At 34.3% G+C, this 20,671-nt stretch overlaps 1 protein-coding gene and 1 pseudogene across 5 annotated transcripts in view; both read left to right on the plus strand.

Annotated features, from left to right (window-relative positions):
- The window catches only part of LOC134261807 (ankyrin repeat and KH domain-containing protein mask-like), a 132,832-nt gene that overhangs the window by 101,000 nt on the left and 11,161 nt on the right, over window positions 1-20,671 (plus strand). For 2 of the 5 annotated variants that reach the window (XM_062744204.1, XM_062744200.1), the window contains exons 1-3: window positions 11,737-11,884; window positions 13,013-13,637; window positions 13,743-13,793. The exons of 1 other annotated variant lie outside the window; for it this stretch is intronic. In XM_062744204.1, the coding sequence (XP_062600188.1) occupies window positions 13,022-13,637; window positions 13,743-13,793 (667 nt within the window). In that variant the 5' untranslated portion in view covers window positions 11,737-11,884; window positions 13,013-13,021. Of the gene's footprint in view, window positions 1-11,736; window positions 11,885-12,120; window positions 12,169-13,012; window positions 13,638-13,742; window positions 13,794-20,671 lie in introns of those variants that run through there. 2 more of the 5 variants (XM_062744201.1, XM_062744203.1) reach the window with 2 other exon arrangements.
- Window positions 4,618-5,427, plus strand: LOC134261806 (neuronal acetylcholine receptor subunit beta-2-like; annotated as a pseudogene).

Here is a 20,671-nt window from a genome sequence, read left to right on the forward strand (position 1 = left end):
TACTTTGCAAATAATGATACTTTTTTTAAATTGCTAACAAAGAAAAATTTCAAGTCTTTTCTTGAAATATATTATGACATGTTTATGAAGTCATAATCATATTTCTCGCTAATATTCATTTTAATTTATAATTTTTTTTATAATTATATTATAAATTGTAGTTCTCAAAGTGAATCTATAGTTATTGAATAACTAAGAAAGTTCAATAGTTTTTTATTCATTATCTTTATAACTTGTCAAGTCCTTGAATACACCATTACCTTATTGTGACGTTTTTGACGTCATTAATGCGAGTTTGACGTCGTCAACGTATTACAGCTGTACATAGCCTACTTCAGTATAATTATGCCCACGGACAAGAAACACTTTTTATAATTTGAAGCAAATAAATGCTTAAGAATAAATACGTAATTAATGAACTTCATTCTTGAATAGATCAAAACTGAATATAAAATAGTTTTGATGGGTCATATATGACCCCTGTGGCAGCCAGTGGGTAGAGCCCATATATGACCCCTCTGGCAGTAAGAGGGTTAAGAAAAGTTTAATCTTTGCTATGTTGCCATACAGGGGCATAGCTGTTTCACAAACACATATGAGGATTTGCGGATAAGAGATGGATACCTCAAAGCGTAACAGACGGACGGACGGATATCTCGATCACTATATACCCTCCCGCTTTTCAAGCGAAGGATATAATAATATATAATACTGCTGATTTTTTCTGCCAGTTCGATGATTTCCACCATCAAAAAACAATGTTTACCTAACCCTTAAGGCTTGATAAATCTTTTACTCCTTTAGATTCTGAATCATTGCATTTACCTAAAAATATGGCTATAATTGTATAATGTTATGAGATCAACATATCATCAGCTTATTCCCAATAAGCTCAGATGAGCATTTTGGCCAATATGCTTCATCTAATTTTTTTTGCCCCCTAAAAATTTTAGCTTTAATCTACAGGGGGTCATTTTTCTACGGGGGTCATTTTTCTTCACGTGGGTTCTGCAGATTTTTAGGGGAGTGACACTTATTCTACGGGTAAAAGGGTCATTTTTCTACGTCGAATAATGACCGGGGGTCATTTTTCGCTGTCGAAAAATGACCCCCGGTCATTATTCGATGGGGGTCATTATTCGTCTTTACACCGGACAAAATGTGATCAGAAAAGCTCACTTGAGCCTTCGGCTCAGGTAAGCTAAAAAACTATAAGAGCAATGTGAAACCCCATTTCATTGGTTAGGTTCCTCGATCTCTAACACCCCTCCCCCCCCCCCCCCACACACACACCCTCACCTTCCATCCATTTGACGGTACTCTAATCTTCATGTATTTTATTTTTGGGAATTTTGCATAACAACAAAGAATCGATTCCAAATAAAGCAATGAATGGTCCCTGGAAATACTCGGGGGATTTTGATACAGGTCTACGAGTAACTATAGCAGACCTATAAGCTAACGTGAGAGGATCAAACTGTACAAATAGACGAGGAAATAGGAAAGGGACTCTCAGTTTGCTTCCAAGTCTTAAACTTATTTCCTTTCTAAATTTGCCTAAAAATATGAGTAACCCATTTTGTTCAAAAAATTATTTTTAACAGTAACATTTTAACGAATTTATATAAAATGTTCCTTCCTATATACACACAACAAGGGTAGGTTCCTAATTGAACGTGTTTCATAAATAATTATTTCAAAAGAGAGTAGGAAAGATTTTTGTCTTTTAAATTAGACAGTATTAAGGTAAGATTAATTTCTGTTCAGTGATTGTGGTTTAGAGGTCAAAATAAAAGCAAATCTTATAAGATATGCAGGAATGTTTAATAATAATGCTTTTCATTAACCACGCAACATAAAATCTACAGACCATTAAATATGCATGATACACCAGTGGCGGACCTTTCGTGCGTTCTTCACACGAAACTGGCATTTGAGCACCGCCACACGTGTTGTCTGTAGTCCTGGCGGAACCAAAACGACACCTAAATCTGTAAGAAATTAAAATGCAGGAGCATCAAACTGAAAAGCCTCGCTTAACTCTGTCCCAGAGCTAACTTATCAGTCCTCCTTTCGGCCTTGTGCTCCGCAGAGAGTTTGTTAACTATACATTTGTATTGCAAATCAAGAATATACGGACAAACCTACCTTAATATGATGTACAAAACAAAATAAGCATTATGTAAGACAATAAAACCAGCACAGATTCATCAGACCTCTCTCATTAAAATGCAAGGCAAATGAGAACATGAATAGACTTTCGGTGAAGTAAGAAATATCAAATGCTAATTCCATTATATAGAAAAAATTAAAAATTAAAAAAAAAATATGTAAAAAGGGCAAGTTAATTAAGACTTGATATTACGAATCAGAATGTAAGAAGGACAATACGTCGTACCGAGCAGAATATAAGAAGGGCAATATGCCGTACCGGTCAGATTATAAGAAGGGCAATATGTCAAACCGGTCAGAATATAAAAAGGGCAATAGGCCGCACCGGTCAGAATATAAGAAGGTAATATGTCAAACCGGTCAGAATATAAAAAGGGCAATATGCCGTACCGGTCAGATTATAAGAAGGGCAATATGTCATTTTTCATACCAGTCAGAATATAAGAAGGGCAATAAACTAAATGGATATTGGCTAATCCGAATTTTCTCTACTTTTCTTAAATTTTAGGATATAATAGTTTTTTTTATATGCTTCCTATTTTTATTTTTTTTTCTCATTTTCACATAGGGTAAAGTTATCAAGAATATACAAAATGATACAAAAGCAATTGTTTACTCAAGAAAAAATAGTTTTACGAATTTTTGGCACAAATTTCTGTACTTAGATTAAAGGCTTATAAGAGCTTACACAGTTCTAGTTTGTTTGAAAAATCATATTTATTTGATATATTTTAAAACTGTTTTCTCTTCTTATTAATTAATCTTGTATTTAAAAATTTCTTCCAGTCTTTGATTATGCAACTCTGCTGTTAACATCTGTTGCAAAGGTCGTGAGTCTTGCCCTCTTAGTGATTTACAGGTCATTTCGCCTACTCTTAAGAACCCAAAAATGCCAAGCAAATAGCAGCCTTAAAAAGGTGAACTTCATAACTAGAAGAACAGACCTTCTCTAAAGCCTGTAGAAGTGCTACCAGTATCTCTAGAGTAATAGGGGCTCGTGTATCTTGTTTTGGCATCAGCCTTGCAGCCCCTTCCAATACCTTTGAAACAATAAAATATTTTGTGACGTCTGTAAAACCATGAATTTTATACATGTCTGACAAACTCGAAATGTTTGTCTTTATAGATCCAGGTGATTTACCCTCAGTTGACATATACGCTATATAGTGAATTACATGATCTACCGGAGCTAGCCAAGTAGACGGAAAACCAAACAAATACATGAAATGATTGAAACTTTGGAAAGCAGCCTTATACGAGGGTTGTTCGAAAAGTTCGTGGACAACCGTCATATCTTTTTTCTTTGACGTCATATGCTATCCAAATTAATTAGAAATATTTTTACAAAGAAACCCAAATGATTTGTATTAAAAATTTTAGAAATATTTTTTCTTCAAAACTTATCCAGATTTTAAAATTGCAACAATCGGATCGCGGAGCAAGGTCAAAATTTAGTAAGTTACAGACAATACACTACATAATGTCTGAAGTCATATTCTTTGTAAAATGGAGCAAAAACAAAAACCAATCTAGAAATTCAAATGAAGCAATGTTACATTTATTCGTATAACAAATTATGGCTTAATGTTTGCTTTGTTGAAAAGAAATCAACTTTAGAAGATAGGTATTGATTACTAAAACCGAGAAAAATAATGATGTCTTAGAACGTCACGGAGCAACAGATAACACTGCAATTCCGTGTTTTACTCAGAAAAAAATCCTGATTTAACTCTAAAAATGTTGAAGGAATCAAGAAAATAGGTCACAAGCGAGTACAGGCAGTATTGGAGTGACAGAGACTCTGTATCGGATGAAGATAATCTGTGAATCTGCACGGCTACGATTGAACTGTAAAATTCTTAACAAAAACTTTATAATTTTGTAACGTCAAGGAAAGACATACTGTAGGGGATCGGAGTTGCGTATGTATCCTGTGAAAGGAGACTAAGTAAAAACGAAATTAAAGTCTTTACAAAGGAAATTATATAACGAGAACAATAAAAAAAGGAATTTGTAGTTTAAGAAAAAGGATTAAATGAATGGACAATCGATTACACTGTGTAAATGTATAAGGATAGTATACATATGTATTTAAGAAATTCTCGACGCTATGTTTTGACGGTCTAATGCCCTTAAGTGTGCTCCGTGGGTACAAAACATGTGGATTTTTAAATGAAATAAATTGATTTCTGTTAAATCGAATGGAATGAAACTTTACAAATCAACAAAACAAATATTTTTACATATTCTAATGTGCTCATCTTAAATTTCTAGCGAGTAGTATAATAAATATTGACATTGTCCACGAACTTTTCGAACAACCCTCGTATATGTGTGCCATGTATTCTCAGCCATAGAGGCTTTCAACAGTTTATTGGTTTCCAGAGTCACATCTCCCAGATTTCTAGGGGCAACTGAATTGCTGCTGGAGGACTAGTGTTTTGGATGCCATTCAACGTTTTTGAAAGTCGTTGTTCCATGGATATTACCCATTTCTCATTCGACACACAGAAATGTGACATTAAATTTATCACATGGAGTCATTTTGCAGATCAAATAGAAATTACAAAATCAACAAATGCAATCCAATTTTACGAGTTTAAGGCCAATGGAATTTGGGATACAATAGACACATTATTGGATATTAGGAAAGAAAATAGTGAAAATGAAGTCACATTTACCATCAAATTACGTCGAAAGTCCCAGTATTTTATTTTAAATATTATTCTACCCATCGTTTTCCTTGTTTATTTGAACATGCTAGCTTTTGTGATCCTAGTGGATGCAGGAGAGAAAATTTGAGTAATTTTGAAAGACCGTATTTTTGGCCATTGCTGTTTTTCTGACCATTATTTCCACACTGTTGCCAACAACTTCCGATTACACACCGATTATAGCAATGTACCTGATTTTTCAGTTGATATACGGAGTGATAGCCCTGGTTATTTCTGCTCTTCAACTCCGACTTCATCATAGAGATGAAGAAGAAAAGATTTCGACATACTGGATCATGGTCGTCCGACTTCAAAGAAAACTGAGATGTAAAAAATCGAGGTAAACTGAAAGAGTCGTTTCGGAATTAACAAAAAAGGAAGTGTTACATGTAACAACGAACAACAAATCAATTGTGGTTCACAAGAAAAATTTTAGAGGAAGCATGTGGCTTCTTACATAGATTTTTTCTCTTTTTGGTCATTTTTTATCTCCAACATTGTCATTACTATTAGTATGTTTATAGTATCGTCTTCCCAGTAATTCTTAATACTAGGAATGTGAGAAAAAGTTGCTATAAACAGTACATACTCTTTATCGAAGAAAAGACAACAACACACAATTCTAAACTTATTGAATTTATGATCTCCTAAATGTGGCGTATAAGTGGGCACGGCTTTGTATTTTGAAATTTAAATTTGGCTGCCATTTCAACTTGGGCAAGCAGCAATTTACAATGAATTCAAGTCACACTATAGGACTTTTCGTACCCATATTCATCTATAGCAGTACATATGAGATAATTGAGTAAACTTCTAGCTTAGCTCCATACGAAATACAAAAGCTTTTATTGCTATATGGAAATCGAGATTGAATACTGGTCGTCATAACCGTATCTTTCTACCTTACATTAAGTTGATCAAAGGGCCGCTACTGCTGCATTTACTTACTAACGATACAATGTTTATAATTTGTCTGTGGACTATGGGTCTTAATCACAATTTTATGTCCTCAAATAAAATTATTGTATTATAATTACTTTGACAAATCTAAAATGTTTTTCAATGATTTCAGATTTTTCTATTTAATTGTATTTGGGGAATGCTGTAGTACATGAGTTTTCACCTTACTCGTGCTAAGAAAATAGTCATTTCCGTTGAATTAACTGAGCATAGACCTTTAGTTGTACTGTATTCTAAAGAATATGGGTATTTTAGAATGTAGGGAAGCCGTTGAATTGTTGTACTGACGCATGTTGGTCTCTCTGACTGTTCATAACATTAGAGTATTTCAATTTTCATAGATGAAGTGATAGAGGAGATTAAATGAATGAGAAATTATCAAATGTTCTTGTTACTTGAGGTTAAAAGAATGAATTTATCATGCCACGTATTCTTCTGTACTGTATTGTTTTCAGCCAAAACTAGAAAAATATAAGAAAGTGTTTTTATTTCCCAAATTGATTTTTTTACTTCGAAATGTGGATTTTCCTGCTACCCTTTTGCTTTTTATTTCATCGGTGACTCCACAGACAAACCAAAATGTACAAACACTTTTTACGGACCTTTTAAATAATTACTCACCCAAAATCCGCTCCACGGTCATCCAAAACCAACCAATCCATCTGGATGTCAGTTTTTATTTGAGTAGTGTCAATGAAGTCAGCTAGGTCAAGGAGAAACTAGTAACCACGGGATTTTTAATGTTGTCATGGACAGATCAGCTGTTACGATGGAATCCCTCTGACTATAACAACACCGAAACCATCTTCATCCCACAGGTAACCTGTAGCTTTCAATTATTGATTTACAAGTATAAAATAGATTCTAGCTACCACATTTATAGCAGTGTATTATGTCATATTATAAAACTTGTATTATACATAAAGTAAATAAATAGCCATTTTTAAGAAAAAATAATCCTATTTAAATACAGAAAAGGAAAAAAATATATAAATATTTTCTGGACAATAATGTTTCATTTTGCTCTTCTTATCAGACAATTGTTTCCATATTATTGATTATAAATTTCCACATACAATGATGAATATCCTAATTCTTTTCACTTTGATTTGTCCCCCAGTGAAACAACTTACTTTTCAAACAACTTTGATAATTGTTGTGTCTTTAATAAATAAGGCTAATAAGTAATAAAACTTGTCGCAAAAATATACAAAAACTGCTTTTGTTGTGAAAAATATTCATAAAACTGACACACATGCGGAATTATTGTCTGACGTCACGGCGTCAGACAGTACTAGATTTAACCAGGGCTTATTTATGCAGTCGTTCCATGAAATTGTTTAGATAGTTCGATGGTGGAAATTTCGATACATGCATAATCTCCAAAGACACATGCAGTTCGTCCCAGGAGGAAATGAGCTTTCATTTACATTAATGAATGATCTTGTCTTTGGAATAATCCGTGTTTTCATCTTTGAACGTGTCCGTTTCAGTTCTCTATAAAAATGCCTTATTATATAAATCTCACTGTTTTGTGTTGTGTATCAAAGATTAATCAAGTAATTTTCATGTTATGGTTAAATAATTGATTGCTTTATTTCAGTTAAATTATACCTTGACATTGAATTACTAGTACCTAAACATCAGGCGCGTTGTCAAATATTTTCCTTAGTTAACCTAAAGTACATGTATTGTCAAAACTGATAATACGGTGCCTGAGAAAAATGCAGTGAAAACAGAAAAATTGTCTTATTCAAGTTCGCTTTTATTTCTTTGTGTTAATAGATTTGCATGTTGCTGAAGTGTTATACTTCACTCCTATCCAACGATTATATTTAGGACCATATTACATTGTAAATTAGTTTGCATCTTCTTGTTTCTTTTCCCAGATGCTTCAGTTCAGAATTTCATCAATCAATTACGTAACAGTGTTAAGTAGAGAATCGCTGTACATGAAATAGTTTGAGAAGCAATAAAAGCTTTCAATAACAGCAAGGGAATGGTCAACATGTGTTACGCTCTGTCAAGATTGTTATCGTCAGGGTTAGGGTTATTAATACGCGCCCATTAAGTGATCAAAGATCTTCCTACTGATTTCACCATTTACAACCTACATTTTATTCTGTTTGTTGAATAAAAAAAATCAGTTAGGTCATTTAACATATAAAACATTACTTGAAAAATGCTGACCCGGGATCTTGAAATATCTTAAGCCTACGTCGATCGAAATTTTTATTTTACACCCCCCCCCCCCCGCTTGAAAAGTGGGAGGGTATATAGTAATCGGTATGTCCGTCTGTTACGCTTTGGGGTACCCATCTCTTATCCGCAACTCCTCTCATACCACTGAAGGAAATTTAATGAAACTTTCTCAAAATTTTTATTACATATTGCCATTGTGCACCTCCTATTTTACTTTTTGATCTGACACATATATATTTTGTATTTTCCAGAGCAAAACATGAATACTTCCATTATATTTATATGGGAGGCGGGGTATTATTTAGTGAGCTCATCGCTCACAGTTCCTCTAGTTTTATAATAAAATGTTGTAAAAGTCAAGCATACCAAAAGGGTTAGGGTTAGGGATATTTTTAACATTGCTTTACAGAGATGTTATATGCAAATGAAGAAATAAATTCCATAATAATAAATATTTTATCGGCGATTAAAAACTTCACTTAAGTCTAAATAAGAGTCTTAGTTTGTTTTGTCTGGTGCCTGGAGCTTCAATTTAAAGTTATTTGTACATTATTGTATACAATATTGAATATGCATAGTCTCTTAAAGATATAGATTATCGAACGAAGGAAATTATTTAATATAATTTATTATTTCTGTCCGCTTTATGAATTTAAGCAAACCACGTCAGACAAGCTTTTTAGGAAAGCTAATACTTGTATATATCCTATATCCCAAAACAGTCAAATGTTGAACAATCGCAGGAACACATATACGTTGATAACAGCTACTATACTGTCAGTGCGAATTCATATAAATCAATGAAAACCATGTAATTTAATCTAAACTTATAAAATCTTCAGACATGCACAACTTCACAGAAAAGTGTGCCACCTTAATGGAGAAACATGTACCATCAAAAGTCACTAGTGAAAGATTTAACCAGGTGTGGATCAACCGGAAAGTGAAAAGACTATCAAAAAAGAAAAAGAGGTGTTACAACAAAGCCAAGAGAAGTGGAAAACAACAAGACTGGGATAACTTCAAGGAAATTAAGAAAGAAACTCAGAAGAAATGTAGAGAAACATACAACTCATACATCGCCAACATGCTTAGTGAGGATAATGCCAGCAATCCAAAAAGGTTTTGGGGATTCATCAAAAGCAAGAGAATGGAAACATCTGGAGTGGCGCCATTACGTAAAGAAGGAATACTTCATAGTGACACCATGACCAAAGCCAATATTTTGAACGAACAGTTTACTTCAGTATTTACGCAAGAAGATATCTCCAACTTACCTGAGAAATCCAACAGCCCATACTCACCTGTTCCAGACATCGCAGTTCACCAGGCTGGTGTCCTAAAGCTCCTACAGAACATCAATCCACACAAGGCCACCGGCCCAGACAACATCCCAGGGAAGTTGCTGAAAGAACTAGCAAACGAAATAGCACCTATAATTACCACCATATTCAATGGTTCGATACATCAAGGAAAGATACCTGATCAATGGAAAGAGGCCATCATAACACCATTATTTAAAAAAGGAGACAGAGGAAAGGCTTCAAACTATAGACCCGTTTCCCTAACATCTATTTGTTGTAAATTAATGGAGCATATATTACACAGTAATATCATCTCACACCTTGAAGCAAATGGGATATTATCGGATTACCAACATGGATTCCGCAAACAAAGATCTTGTGAATCCCAGCTCATCATAACACTCCAAGAGCTAGCCGATGGATTGAATAGTGGGGACCAAATGGACTGTGTCCTTCTTGATTTCTCCAAAGCATTTGATAAGGTGCCCCATCAAAGACTCCTGAGCAAGTGCTACTATTACGGTATAAGAGGCAGGACATTAGAGTGGATCAACAGCTTTCTTAATGGTCGTACTCAGAAGGTTGTCTTAGAAGGGAAATCATCAAGAACATCAAACGTAACATCAGGGGTCCCACAGGGAACAGTGCTTGGCCCACTTCTCTTCCTAATCTACATCAACGATCTTCCAGAAAAAGTAACATCAACAGCCCGTCTTTTTGCGGATGACTGCTTACTTTACAGAAAGATCAGTAAAGAAGAAGACACCAATTATATCCAACAAGACTTTGATAGACTGCAGTCATGGGAAAACGAATGGTTAATGTCATTCAACCCAGATAAATGTGAAGTGCTGCGTGTGACCAACAAAAGTAAACCGATAATAAGAAACTATAACATCCATGGAAAGAACCTAGCCACAGTAAAATCAGCGAAATATCTAGGCCTTAACATCAGTAGCAACTTATCATGGAATCAACACATTGGAACAATTACAAAGAAAGCAAACAACATTACTGCATTCCTGAGACGCAACATCAGCACATGCCCTAGTACCATCAAGGCGCAGTGTTACACCACCTTAGTAAGACCAGTAGTGGAGTATGCCTCTATCATATGGGATCCAGTAACTCAGAAAAACATCTATGAACTGGAAATGGTACAAAGGCGAGCAGCACGCTTCGTTACTGGGAATTATAGAACAACTAGCAGTGTGACTAGGATGCTCGAAGATCTACAGTGGCCAACACTACAAGAGGGCAGACACAAAGCAAAGTTCATCATGCTTTATCGTATTGTTCACCAGCTTATTGCAATACCAACGCAAAACTACCTTGTACCAAGGGGAGCTAACTTAACAACACGGGGCCATAACATCAGGTTCCTGCTCCCTTACTCGAGAATTCAGAGTCATCAACAGTCCTTCTTTCCATCAGCAATTACACTATGGAACAATCTACCATCTACTGCAGTCAGCGCCTCTACCCTGGAGAGCTTCAAGGACTGCGTTGGAGCAATCAGAATGACTTAGCTTCGACAGTTTTAATTGTAAATTTCGCCATAATGGTTTTTATAGACTGTAAATAGTTCGTTGTTTCCCCAAGGGCAAGCGCAAAAATCACGACAATACACCAGAAGGTGGTTTGTGGTTATACGGAAGAAGAAGAAGAACTATCACTGCACACAACATGTTATCAGACGAGGCAATGGGAGTCTGCAATCTCGCAAGTTTATGAACAGTCAACTTCCAGTTTCCTTTGGCTGATCGGGGTGCCCGGAACATGATGAAATGTGATTTTAAAAATTGTCAGAATTGTTCCTGAGCCTCTAAAATGCTTTGATAATGTTCATAATTTGTAGATTTTACAAAACAATCCTCTTGGGGTATTCTGTGGGAAACGACCTAAACATGCTGACATTCGCTAAATCAAAGAAAAGTTTACGAACAATTTATTTATTTCAATTGAAATAGATTTATCAATACTCAGACTTATTAATTAACAATAAATTTCCCTTCAGTTCCATTAAATGTGTAATTTGCATTTTACGACTTGCATAATGTATGGAGACTCATTGACCACGTAAAATGCTGACAAGAATCCATCCTTAATTTTATCCTTCCTTTTTTTCTTTAATAATTTATCTTGAGTACTTCATTTTTATTCTAAATTATTTTAAATATAATATTCATACTGAAATCGTATTGAAATTGATGACATTTACACTGTTGAATCCATTGTCACTTTGATAGAAGCGTCAAAAGGGACACTGACCTATTACCTAGTAGACAGTACACTTTGATATCCATTAAAATGGATTAATTAAATTCAATTATCTTAGAAAGAGTGAAATATTCGAGGGCCAAAATCAGTGGCAACCGCTTAGATCATGCTTTGAAAAATGGAAAGCACGGAGGCGGAGAAGTAAAATGAACCTTTGGTTGGTGTGTCTTGGGATTCAATTTCGGAATATTGTCTACAGATAAATGCATTTTTAATATTTTAAAAAAGCCATACAGTATTAAAGAATACCAGGTAAGTCTTTAAGCATCAGTAATTAAAACGAATAAAATAAAACAAAGTGCATAGTGGCAAACTTTCGTTTTCATGCACAGTAACTTGAAGGTACAGACACATTTAATACTTACTGGCATTGATAAATTTTGCTGCCAGCAAAATGATTCAAATGATGTTAGGTATTAGATAAGGTCCAATAACAATGCTAATGGTAATTATATAATATAATGTTTTTAAGTCTACTTTCGTTTTAGAAAAAACACTGGTGATTCACGACTGGAGGATCTAAATTACTTCAAATTGTTAGTATAGCGAGTATGCGATCGGATCTAACATCTAACTTTAATTAGATTGACTCTATGTATTTGTAATCTTTGTCAATGTTACCGGGTTCAATGTTATTAAATTCTATCTATCAATAACTGAAAGATCTAGGAAAACATATTTACTGAAGACACAACTGGTATTAATAAATGATCTGACACTTTCCTAAGATCAATTAGACATTTAAAAAATACAAATGCACGAGGAAATTCTTGCTTTGGTCATAACTTTGACGTAGCGAAAAATAAGAATATCTGACACAAAACTTCGTGATAAGAGTTTCCATAATTTAACGGTGCAATAACTTTAGAAGATCATACTTGTACAACAACTTGTAGTGATTCTTTTTGTTTCTAGGATATAATAGGACCCTTACTTCAGGTCATTAGATCAAATCACCGAGTACAAAAATTGTTAATTTTATAAATCTTAAAAACTATATTTTTGAAAAAAAATCTTTTGTTATTGAGGAAGTATTTTGAGGTCACATATGGCATGCGAGTTTGTTACTGTGTACATAAAGTAACACAACTACAAAGTTAAATGTTCATTTGGACACATTATTTTAATTCTTGAATTGATGTAGTCTTATCTTTTCTACTAAACAAAAGACATAAAAAATATACACATATACATACATAACATTCTAACGAGTCGTAAATTTGCAGTATGGCACTCTAGCAAACAGGCTGAAATCAGTGAACAGTATTTTTAATTTAAGCAATTTTACTAGTTGCCTTAGTGCATGAGCAATGTGTAGTTTTAGATAGTTCTAATTTGTTTGTTTATTATCAAATTTTTGGATTGTTTGTTACATTTCAGAAAAGCATTATGGCCTCCTCCTCTTACGCGTCTACAGAGGAGACGACAAATGCCTGTAGAGCCTGTCGACTTCTCTTGGGTCCATGTACAGATGAGTTACGTGATGTTTTACTTCACCATGTACCTCTACCAACATTCACACAAGTCATTAAACAAAAGAGGAGTAATCTTCCCCGTCTGACAGCTCAACAGATGAATCTTATTTTACCCAGAGGTAGCATTTATACAGGAAACTATCATGATATGGACATTTCCTTATTATACACACTACTTAGAAACATTTGTGGTATACCACCACACAGCAGTGGCTGGGGATATGATCCAGACACTACAGATCGATCTCTCTCTGCCAACATTGAGAGAATCCGTATCGCCAGAAATCAGTGTGTACATTCTTCTAGTCCCGTCCTTTCCAACGCTGATTTCAACACAATCTGGTCCACTGTCAGATCAGCAGTTGTGGACCTTGATTCTTTCCTTAACAACGGGAACAAGTTTGAAAGAGAGGTGGACTTTTTGAGACATGAGACAATGGACCCTGTCAGTGATTGTCGTTACATAGAAGAACTTAGAAAACAGGCTGAAGGAGATGCAAAAACTAGAGAAATGATTAAAGGCCTGAAACGTAAATATAATGGCTGGGTTTGACATTTAACCTATGAAATAAAGCTTAATACTGTTTAAATTTGTTTCTGCTGTTAATGCTTATTCAAAAACTTTTTTCTACCAGGAAAAGCCGAAGAGATTGATGAGAGGTACAATAAAATGCAGAAAAGTTTTGGTGAGTACATTTCTATTTTAAAAAAATTACACTGGAATAAGTTTTGGAACTGCCTTGAAGAAATCAAATTAAAAGGATGGCTGCACCTAATAACATGCCAAAATTGCAACAAAATAAACTTACAAAACAAGCATTTCTCTTTTAATTGCAGGAATAGTCTAATCTACAGCTTTACGTATTTACATTAAATAAAAGTATGTATGTACGAAGTATGCAGCTGTTTTCAAGGGCAGGGTCATCAGAATTTTTTGAATCTCCAAACGTTGAGAATGCCCATTTTTTGTGTCGCATGCGGTGCAGAGCGGCACTAAGGGATCACTTAACCCGGCGTCTGTCTAGCTGTCTGACTGTCACACCTTGTATCTCAAGAACTGCAAGAGACACAGACTTGGCGTTTTGCACATTATTGCTTGGCACAATGGTATTTGTTAATTGACATAGGTACCGACCTCGTGACCCTTGACATTATCCTTTGACATTCTTTACTAAAAACCAAAAAGTGGCAATATACTGCATATTTTAGACATTTAAGGGGTAAATCTATGCTATCTAGCATGTGCACTGATTGTCATAAAACATGAAAAATGCCAGCATTACAATTCACTTGACCTTGACCTTTGGCGTACTTTACAAAGATTCCCTCGGACAGTTTACGTTAAATTAACTTATGACTTGTATTTTGAGTCGCGGGGTTGTTGAAAATTAAAATTGATACATTTATTTTTGAGCTCATAATAATCTTCTTTAAAACTGTATGATATTCAGTAACCACACAAACTAATATATTAATATTAATATATATTAATATAATATGAAAAAACATCTGGATCAGGATCCCACAACGGATCGTGTAGAGTGACAATTGGTGTAAAGACTTAACAAGTTTAGCTTTTATAAAAAGCTTAGAGAGTAGCCAGGGGATGCTTCTTCACTGTGACAATGTTTTAAAAAATAATAGGAGAGGCCCATTGGCCACATCGCTCACCTGAGTAGCTTTGGTGATGTCATTCTTTACCCTATTCCCCCTTGTAATAACTTTTGTGGCCTGGCTTTACCACCTGTTAAGTTCACACAACCCAGTAAAACACCAGAAAACTTCCCTACATTTAATACTCCCCAGGCTGAAGAGTTCCATATTCACAAATAAGAGTTATCTAACTTGGTATGAAATTAACACCCCCCCCCCATTTCACACTTTTAAAAATTTAGAATCTACACTACCCAAGGATGCTTCCAAATAAGTACTTTCAGCTTTTTTCTGGCCCAGTAGTTCTTGAGAAGACGATTTTTGAGTAACTCTACATTTTGATTACTTTATGTACACGTACATGTATACATGACAGACAGACCGAAATTAATTTGGATTCCTCCACATTCATCGGAGGACAACAAACAAGCAAGCTCAGTTAGTTGCATCTCTTCCCGAAGTATCCGTTGTATGCATTAACAAATCAGTTCTCTAATGATTTAATGAAAACGAAAGTAAAATCAATATAAAATTGACAGAATTAAACTTCAAAATCTGTAATTATAAACCAATGTTTATGCTGTAGATTTTAATACATAAGTAAAATACCGTCAATATACTAAACAAAAGACCTTCAATGGACATTTTGTAATAAATTCAATACAACTTCATGTATATGCTTTGCTGATCCGATGAGAACCAGTCAAATTTCTGCTACCAAAGATTTTTTTAATTGTTTGGAACGGCTTACGAAGCTGCTATAAATAAATAAGCATATTTGATCTTCCTGTTTTGAGTTGAATTTAAATTTACAGATTACCGTGGTGTTAAATAGAGAATTCTTGGTTTAATCTATGTACTGATTTTACTGAAATAAAATTAGCAAGAGTGATTTACTGCAGAACTACCTCCCAGAATTTAAAAACAAATTAAAATGATAGATAATTATTTATAATAATTTCAACTTTATTATCTATTTGAGGTTTGGGAATGATAGCGAGCTGACTAAATACATGTAAAATGAATTAAATGATAGATAATTATTTATAATAATTTCAATTTTTTTTTATCTATTTGATGTTTGGGAATGATAACTCGCACAGCAAGCTCAATAGACTAACGTGTACGAACGGAGGTAATTCGGGTTGAAATCAGATTTTTTGGGTATTTCCAATTTTGTCGGAAACTTCCGAAAGTTCAGAATCTCGATCCCGATACCTGTAAAGTGATTTATTGTTATTCTGTTCTTCTTTTTTAATGAACTGAGGATAGACAGTGTTAGTAAAATCTGTGTGAAGGTTTTTGATAGTAAATAACTGCACTCGCCCAACCGGTCGCAACGCAGAACATATTTTCTTTTATTGAAAGACTCTATCAAAGACATACTTTTTTTGTGCATGAATGAGCTTTCATACTAGATTTTTTTGCAAAATTTTTTTGAAAAACTGTATATACCAATAGCGTATAAGTAGCTGACCACTCTTTAAATTTAGTTACATCTTTAAAGAAGCTTAAAGCAGGTGATACATGCGTTCCTTGGAACACTCTAGTTTAACGACTTTATATATAGTAAGCGCATGTTTGTCTATTATTCTCCGTTTAATGCAATTGCAAATTTCCTTTGATAATCTAGTGTCAAAACGAGATTTATAGGCAAACATGGGCTCATGATTTAAAAGAGAAAATTCTGTTTCTTTGTTGTAAGGGCTGTGACATGTTGAACATTATAATTCCCCACATATAATTCTTACCCCAGGTAACTCTGTGGATACTTTATTGCCGTCATGTGATTTGTAAGGCAACATGTTTTCTGCTAACTAGGACGCTGTGCTTCAACATATTGAATTGTCAGGCATCAATTCAAAATATTCTTACCTTATACGCACGTGCTGATATTGTCCCTGGGTTAATTGCATTTCGAAACCTTTGTTAATAGTGTAGTTGTGCCATACAGAATGAAGGGGGAGATAGGAAAGAGTAATCACATACTGTATACAGGGAAATTTTCGGCCCCGTTTTATTTTCGCCCCTTTCGCCCTATTATCATTTGGGCGAATTTAAAATAATTCAAAGAATACAGTATAATTTCTTAAACAAAACTATGACTGGGCGAATTTAAAACGGGGCAAAATTGTTTGCGAGTGTGAAAGGGCGAAAATTAGATGGGGCGAAAATAATCCTGTATACAGTATTATTCTGCCCCGCCATGAATATGGCTTAGGCATATAGTGTTTGTCATGTCCGTCTTCCTCCTTTTGTCCTTCCGTCTGTCCTTACATCGCCCCTTGCGTTTCGTTCAAAGCTAAATTTCAAAGAAATGTTTCAAGATATTTTCATAAAACGTCATATTCTGATAGATACTGATGAGAGCTATACAATTGCATTAACATTTTTTTGACCATGACCTTTTCTTTGACCTTGACCTCACTTTTTTTTTAAATTAGTGTTTAGCTCAGTTTTAAAGATACCATTCAAGAAAGTGTGATCAAACTTCATATGTTGATACATACTGATGTAAGCTATTCAAATGCATCAACATTTTTTGAACATGACCCTTCCTTTGACCTTGACCTCACTTTTCTTAAGTTAGTGTGAAGCTCAGTTTTAAATAAACCATTCAAGATATTTTTAGCTCTTCTGAGGCAAAGGCTCAAAGAGCTAATGCTATGGCCATTTGTGCGGTAGGAGTCGTGAGGTGTGCGTTAACTTTTTAGAATATAGGCTATAACTCAAGAACCCCTTGGCCTTTTAGAATATAGGCTATAACTCAAGAACCCCTTGGCCAATTATTGTCAAATTTGTCACAGGGTATCCTTGGCCCAAAGGCTACCATTTGTACAAAAATTAGGGGTAGGACCTTAAAACAAGGGGAGATAATCACGCAAATAAAACCAAAAGAACTGGTTGCTAAAAAATCTTCTTCTCCAGAACCACTGGGCAGATTTTCACCAAACTTACATACAAGAATCGCAATATGTTGAAGATTAAAAATTGTTCAAGGCATGACCCTGGGGCAAAGGGCGTGGTCTCAAGGTGACTTCAAAGTTTACCAAAATTTACATTTATTAAAAATGTTGATATTTTGCTTACTATAAAGACTAGGATCATTAAATCTCGTAAGTTGATGCATCTCAGGACTTGACATCATGTTAATACAAAAGTAGGTCACGGTGACCTACTTTTTAAATTTTACGGGCTTTTGTTTTCAAATTGATTTGGAGGCATATTTTGGACACTTTAAGGCCTATGATCATAAAACTTTGTCAGTTGGTGCATCTTGGGTCCACAAACAACATCAACTTAAAAGTAGGTCATCATGACCTACTTTTTGAATTTTATGGCTAATCTTTTCTAAAACATTTAATCCCATTATTTCAGACACCGAGAGGTTTAGAATCAATAAATCTTGTAAGTTGATGCATCTAGAGGCCTTAAATCATATTTATCAAAAAGTAGGTCACTGTGACCTACTTTTTGAACTTTGCAGGCATTTGTTTTCAAATTGTTTAAAGGCATATTTTGAATACTATTAGACCTATGATCATCAAGTTTTGTCAGTTGATGCATCTTTGGTCTTCAGAAAATGTTGACCAAAAAGTAGGTCACTGTGACCTACTTTTGACATTTTATGGCTAGATTTATGTATCTCAGGTACTAATTGGCTTAGATTCATTAAAATTTGTCAGGGTTAGGGTTAAAGTAAGTTGACGCATCTTGGGTTTTCGAAGATTAACGACCAAAAAGTAGGTCACAGTGACCTACTTTTGACATTTTATGGCTATATTTTAGTATCTCAGGTACTTATTGGCTTAGAATCAGACCAAAAAGTAGGTCACAGTGACCTATTTTTGACATTTTATGGCTAGTTTTATGTTGGTTTAGAATCATCAAATTTTGTCATTTAGGTTTTCATCATCTTAGGTTTTCGGAGCATGTTGACCAAAAAGTAGGTCACGGTGACCCACTTTTGAATTTCTGGGGTACTTATTGGCTTAGAATCATTAAAATTTGTCAGTAGATGCATCTTGGGTTTTCGGAGAATGTCTACTAAAAAGTAGGTCATAAAGTAGGTCACAGTGACCTATTTTTGTCATTTTTTAGCTATATTTAGGTTTTTCGGGTACTTATTGGTTTAGTATCATCAAACTTTGTTATTTGATGCACCTTGGGTTCTCGGAGAATGATGATCAAAATATAGGTCACGGTGACCTACTTGGGACATTTATGGCTATATTAATAATACTTTATTTATAGAAGGTAACCCGATTAGTGCAAGCACTAGTCTTCCTCAGGGTCTTCTTTATAACATATATACAATGTTTTATACAATAAAGACAATAATTACACACATGAACAATAAAATATAAACACTTTGTTACAACAAAATAAATTAAATTTTGACATTTCATTGAAAAGAAAGGAAAACATAAATTTTATGTAGAACCAGTACGTTTCATAAGTAAAAAATTTTCAACACTACTTTTAAATATTGCAAGGGATTGGGAATTCCTAATACTAATAGGCAACTCATTCCAGATAATAACCCCTGAATATTGTAAGGAGTTTTTGAATAAATTTGTTTTATGTTTTGGTAAACGAAGTTCTGAATTTGTCTCTGAGCGTAACGTGTATGATCCAGAACTTTGAAATTAAAAAAAATCATGCATATAATCCGGAGACATTTGATGAAATATTTTGAAATCAGAATGCTTTTCTGTAAATATAGAAGTTCGTAAACTGTTAACCAGCCTAAAATGTTAAACAAGGGCATTGAAGGTGCATCACATTTTTCATTTAAAATAATCCTAGCTGCTCGTTTCTGAAGTTTGTATATTCTATCGATGTGAGTTTAAGGAGAGATACCCCAAATAGAAAGGCAATATAAAATTGATGGTAAAATAAATGCATTATAAAATAACTTTCTAGTATGCAATGGTAGAAACTTTTTAATTTTTCGTAAAGTAAATAATTTATAAGTAAGGGTTTTGCAAACTGCATCTACATGACAAGTATATTGAAGAGTATGGTCAATGTGAACACCTAATAATTTCTCTGTTCTAACATTTTCAAGGGGATGGCCAGCAAGTTGGAGTTGAAGATTAGCGTTTTCTAATTTTGATTTCTTTTGGTGTGTTCCCATTAACATACACTTTGTTTTATCAGTATTCAAAATCATCTGATTCTGTGGACACCAGGTTTGTATTTGAAACAGGTCATGATTGAGAGTTGCTTCAATATGTGAAATATTGTTACCATGAAAATAAATTGTTGTGTCATCAGCAAACATATCAACATTACAATGTTCAACAGATAACGGTAAATCATTGATATATAACAGAAATAACAAGGGACCTAAAATAGAGCCCTGTGGCACACCTGCTGTGACGGGCAGTGATTCAGATGTGTACGCACCAATTTTTACACTTTGAGTTCGATCATTTAAATATGATTGAAACCATTTAATTGATATTGGATCAAAGTGGTAGCATTTGAGTTTACTAATAAGTATATCATGATTTACAAGATCAAATGCTTTGCTAAAATCCAAATAAGTAATGCCAACGAAATTTCCTTGGTCTGTTGCATGCAGCCAATTATCAGTTAGTTTTGTGAGAGCTGTCTGACACGAGTGAAATTCTCTAAATCCAGATTGTGCTTTCATTAATAGATCAAAGTGTGAAGTAAAGATGCGTATATTTTCTGCTACATGCTTCTCTAAAACTTTCGATATAGTTGGTAAAATTGAGATTGGGCGATAATTTCCTGGATCTGATTTATCACCTTTTTTAAATAGAGGAGTTACTTTTGCGACCTTTAACTGTGAAGGAAAAGATCCATTGATAATGCTAGAATTTATTAGATGTGTTAGAGGTTTGGATATTACACTAGCTGAAAGTTTAAGCAACCTAGG

The sequence above is a fragment of the Saccostrea cucullata genome, unplaced genomic scaffold (genome assembly GCF_032062105.1).
Source record: "Saccostrea cucullata isolate Sc308-1 unplaced genomic scaffold, CSIRO_AGI_Scuc_v1 ctg1021, whole genome shotgun sequence".
NCBI classification, from domain to species: domain Eukaryota; kingdom Metazoa; phylum Mollusca; class Bivalvia; order Ostreida; family Ostreidae; genus Saccostrea; species Saccostrea cuccullata.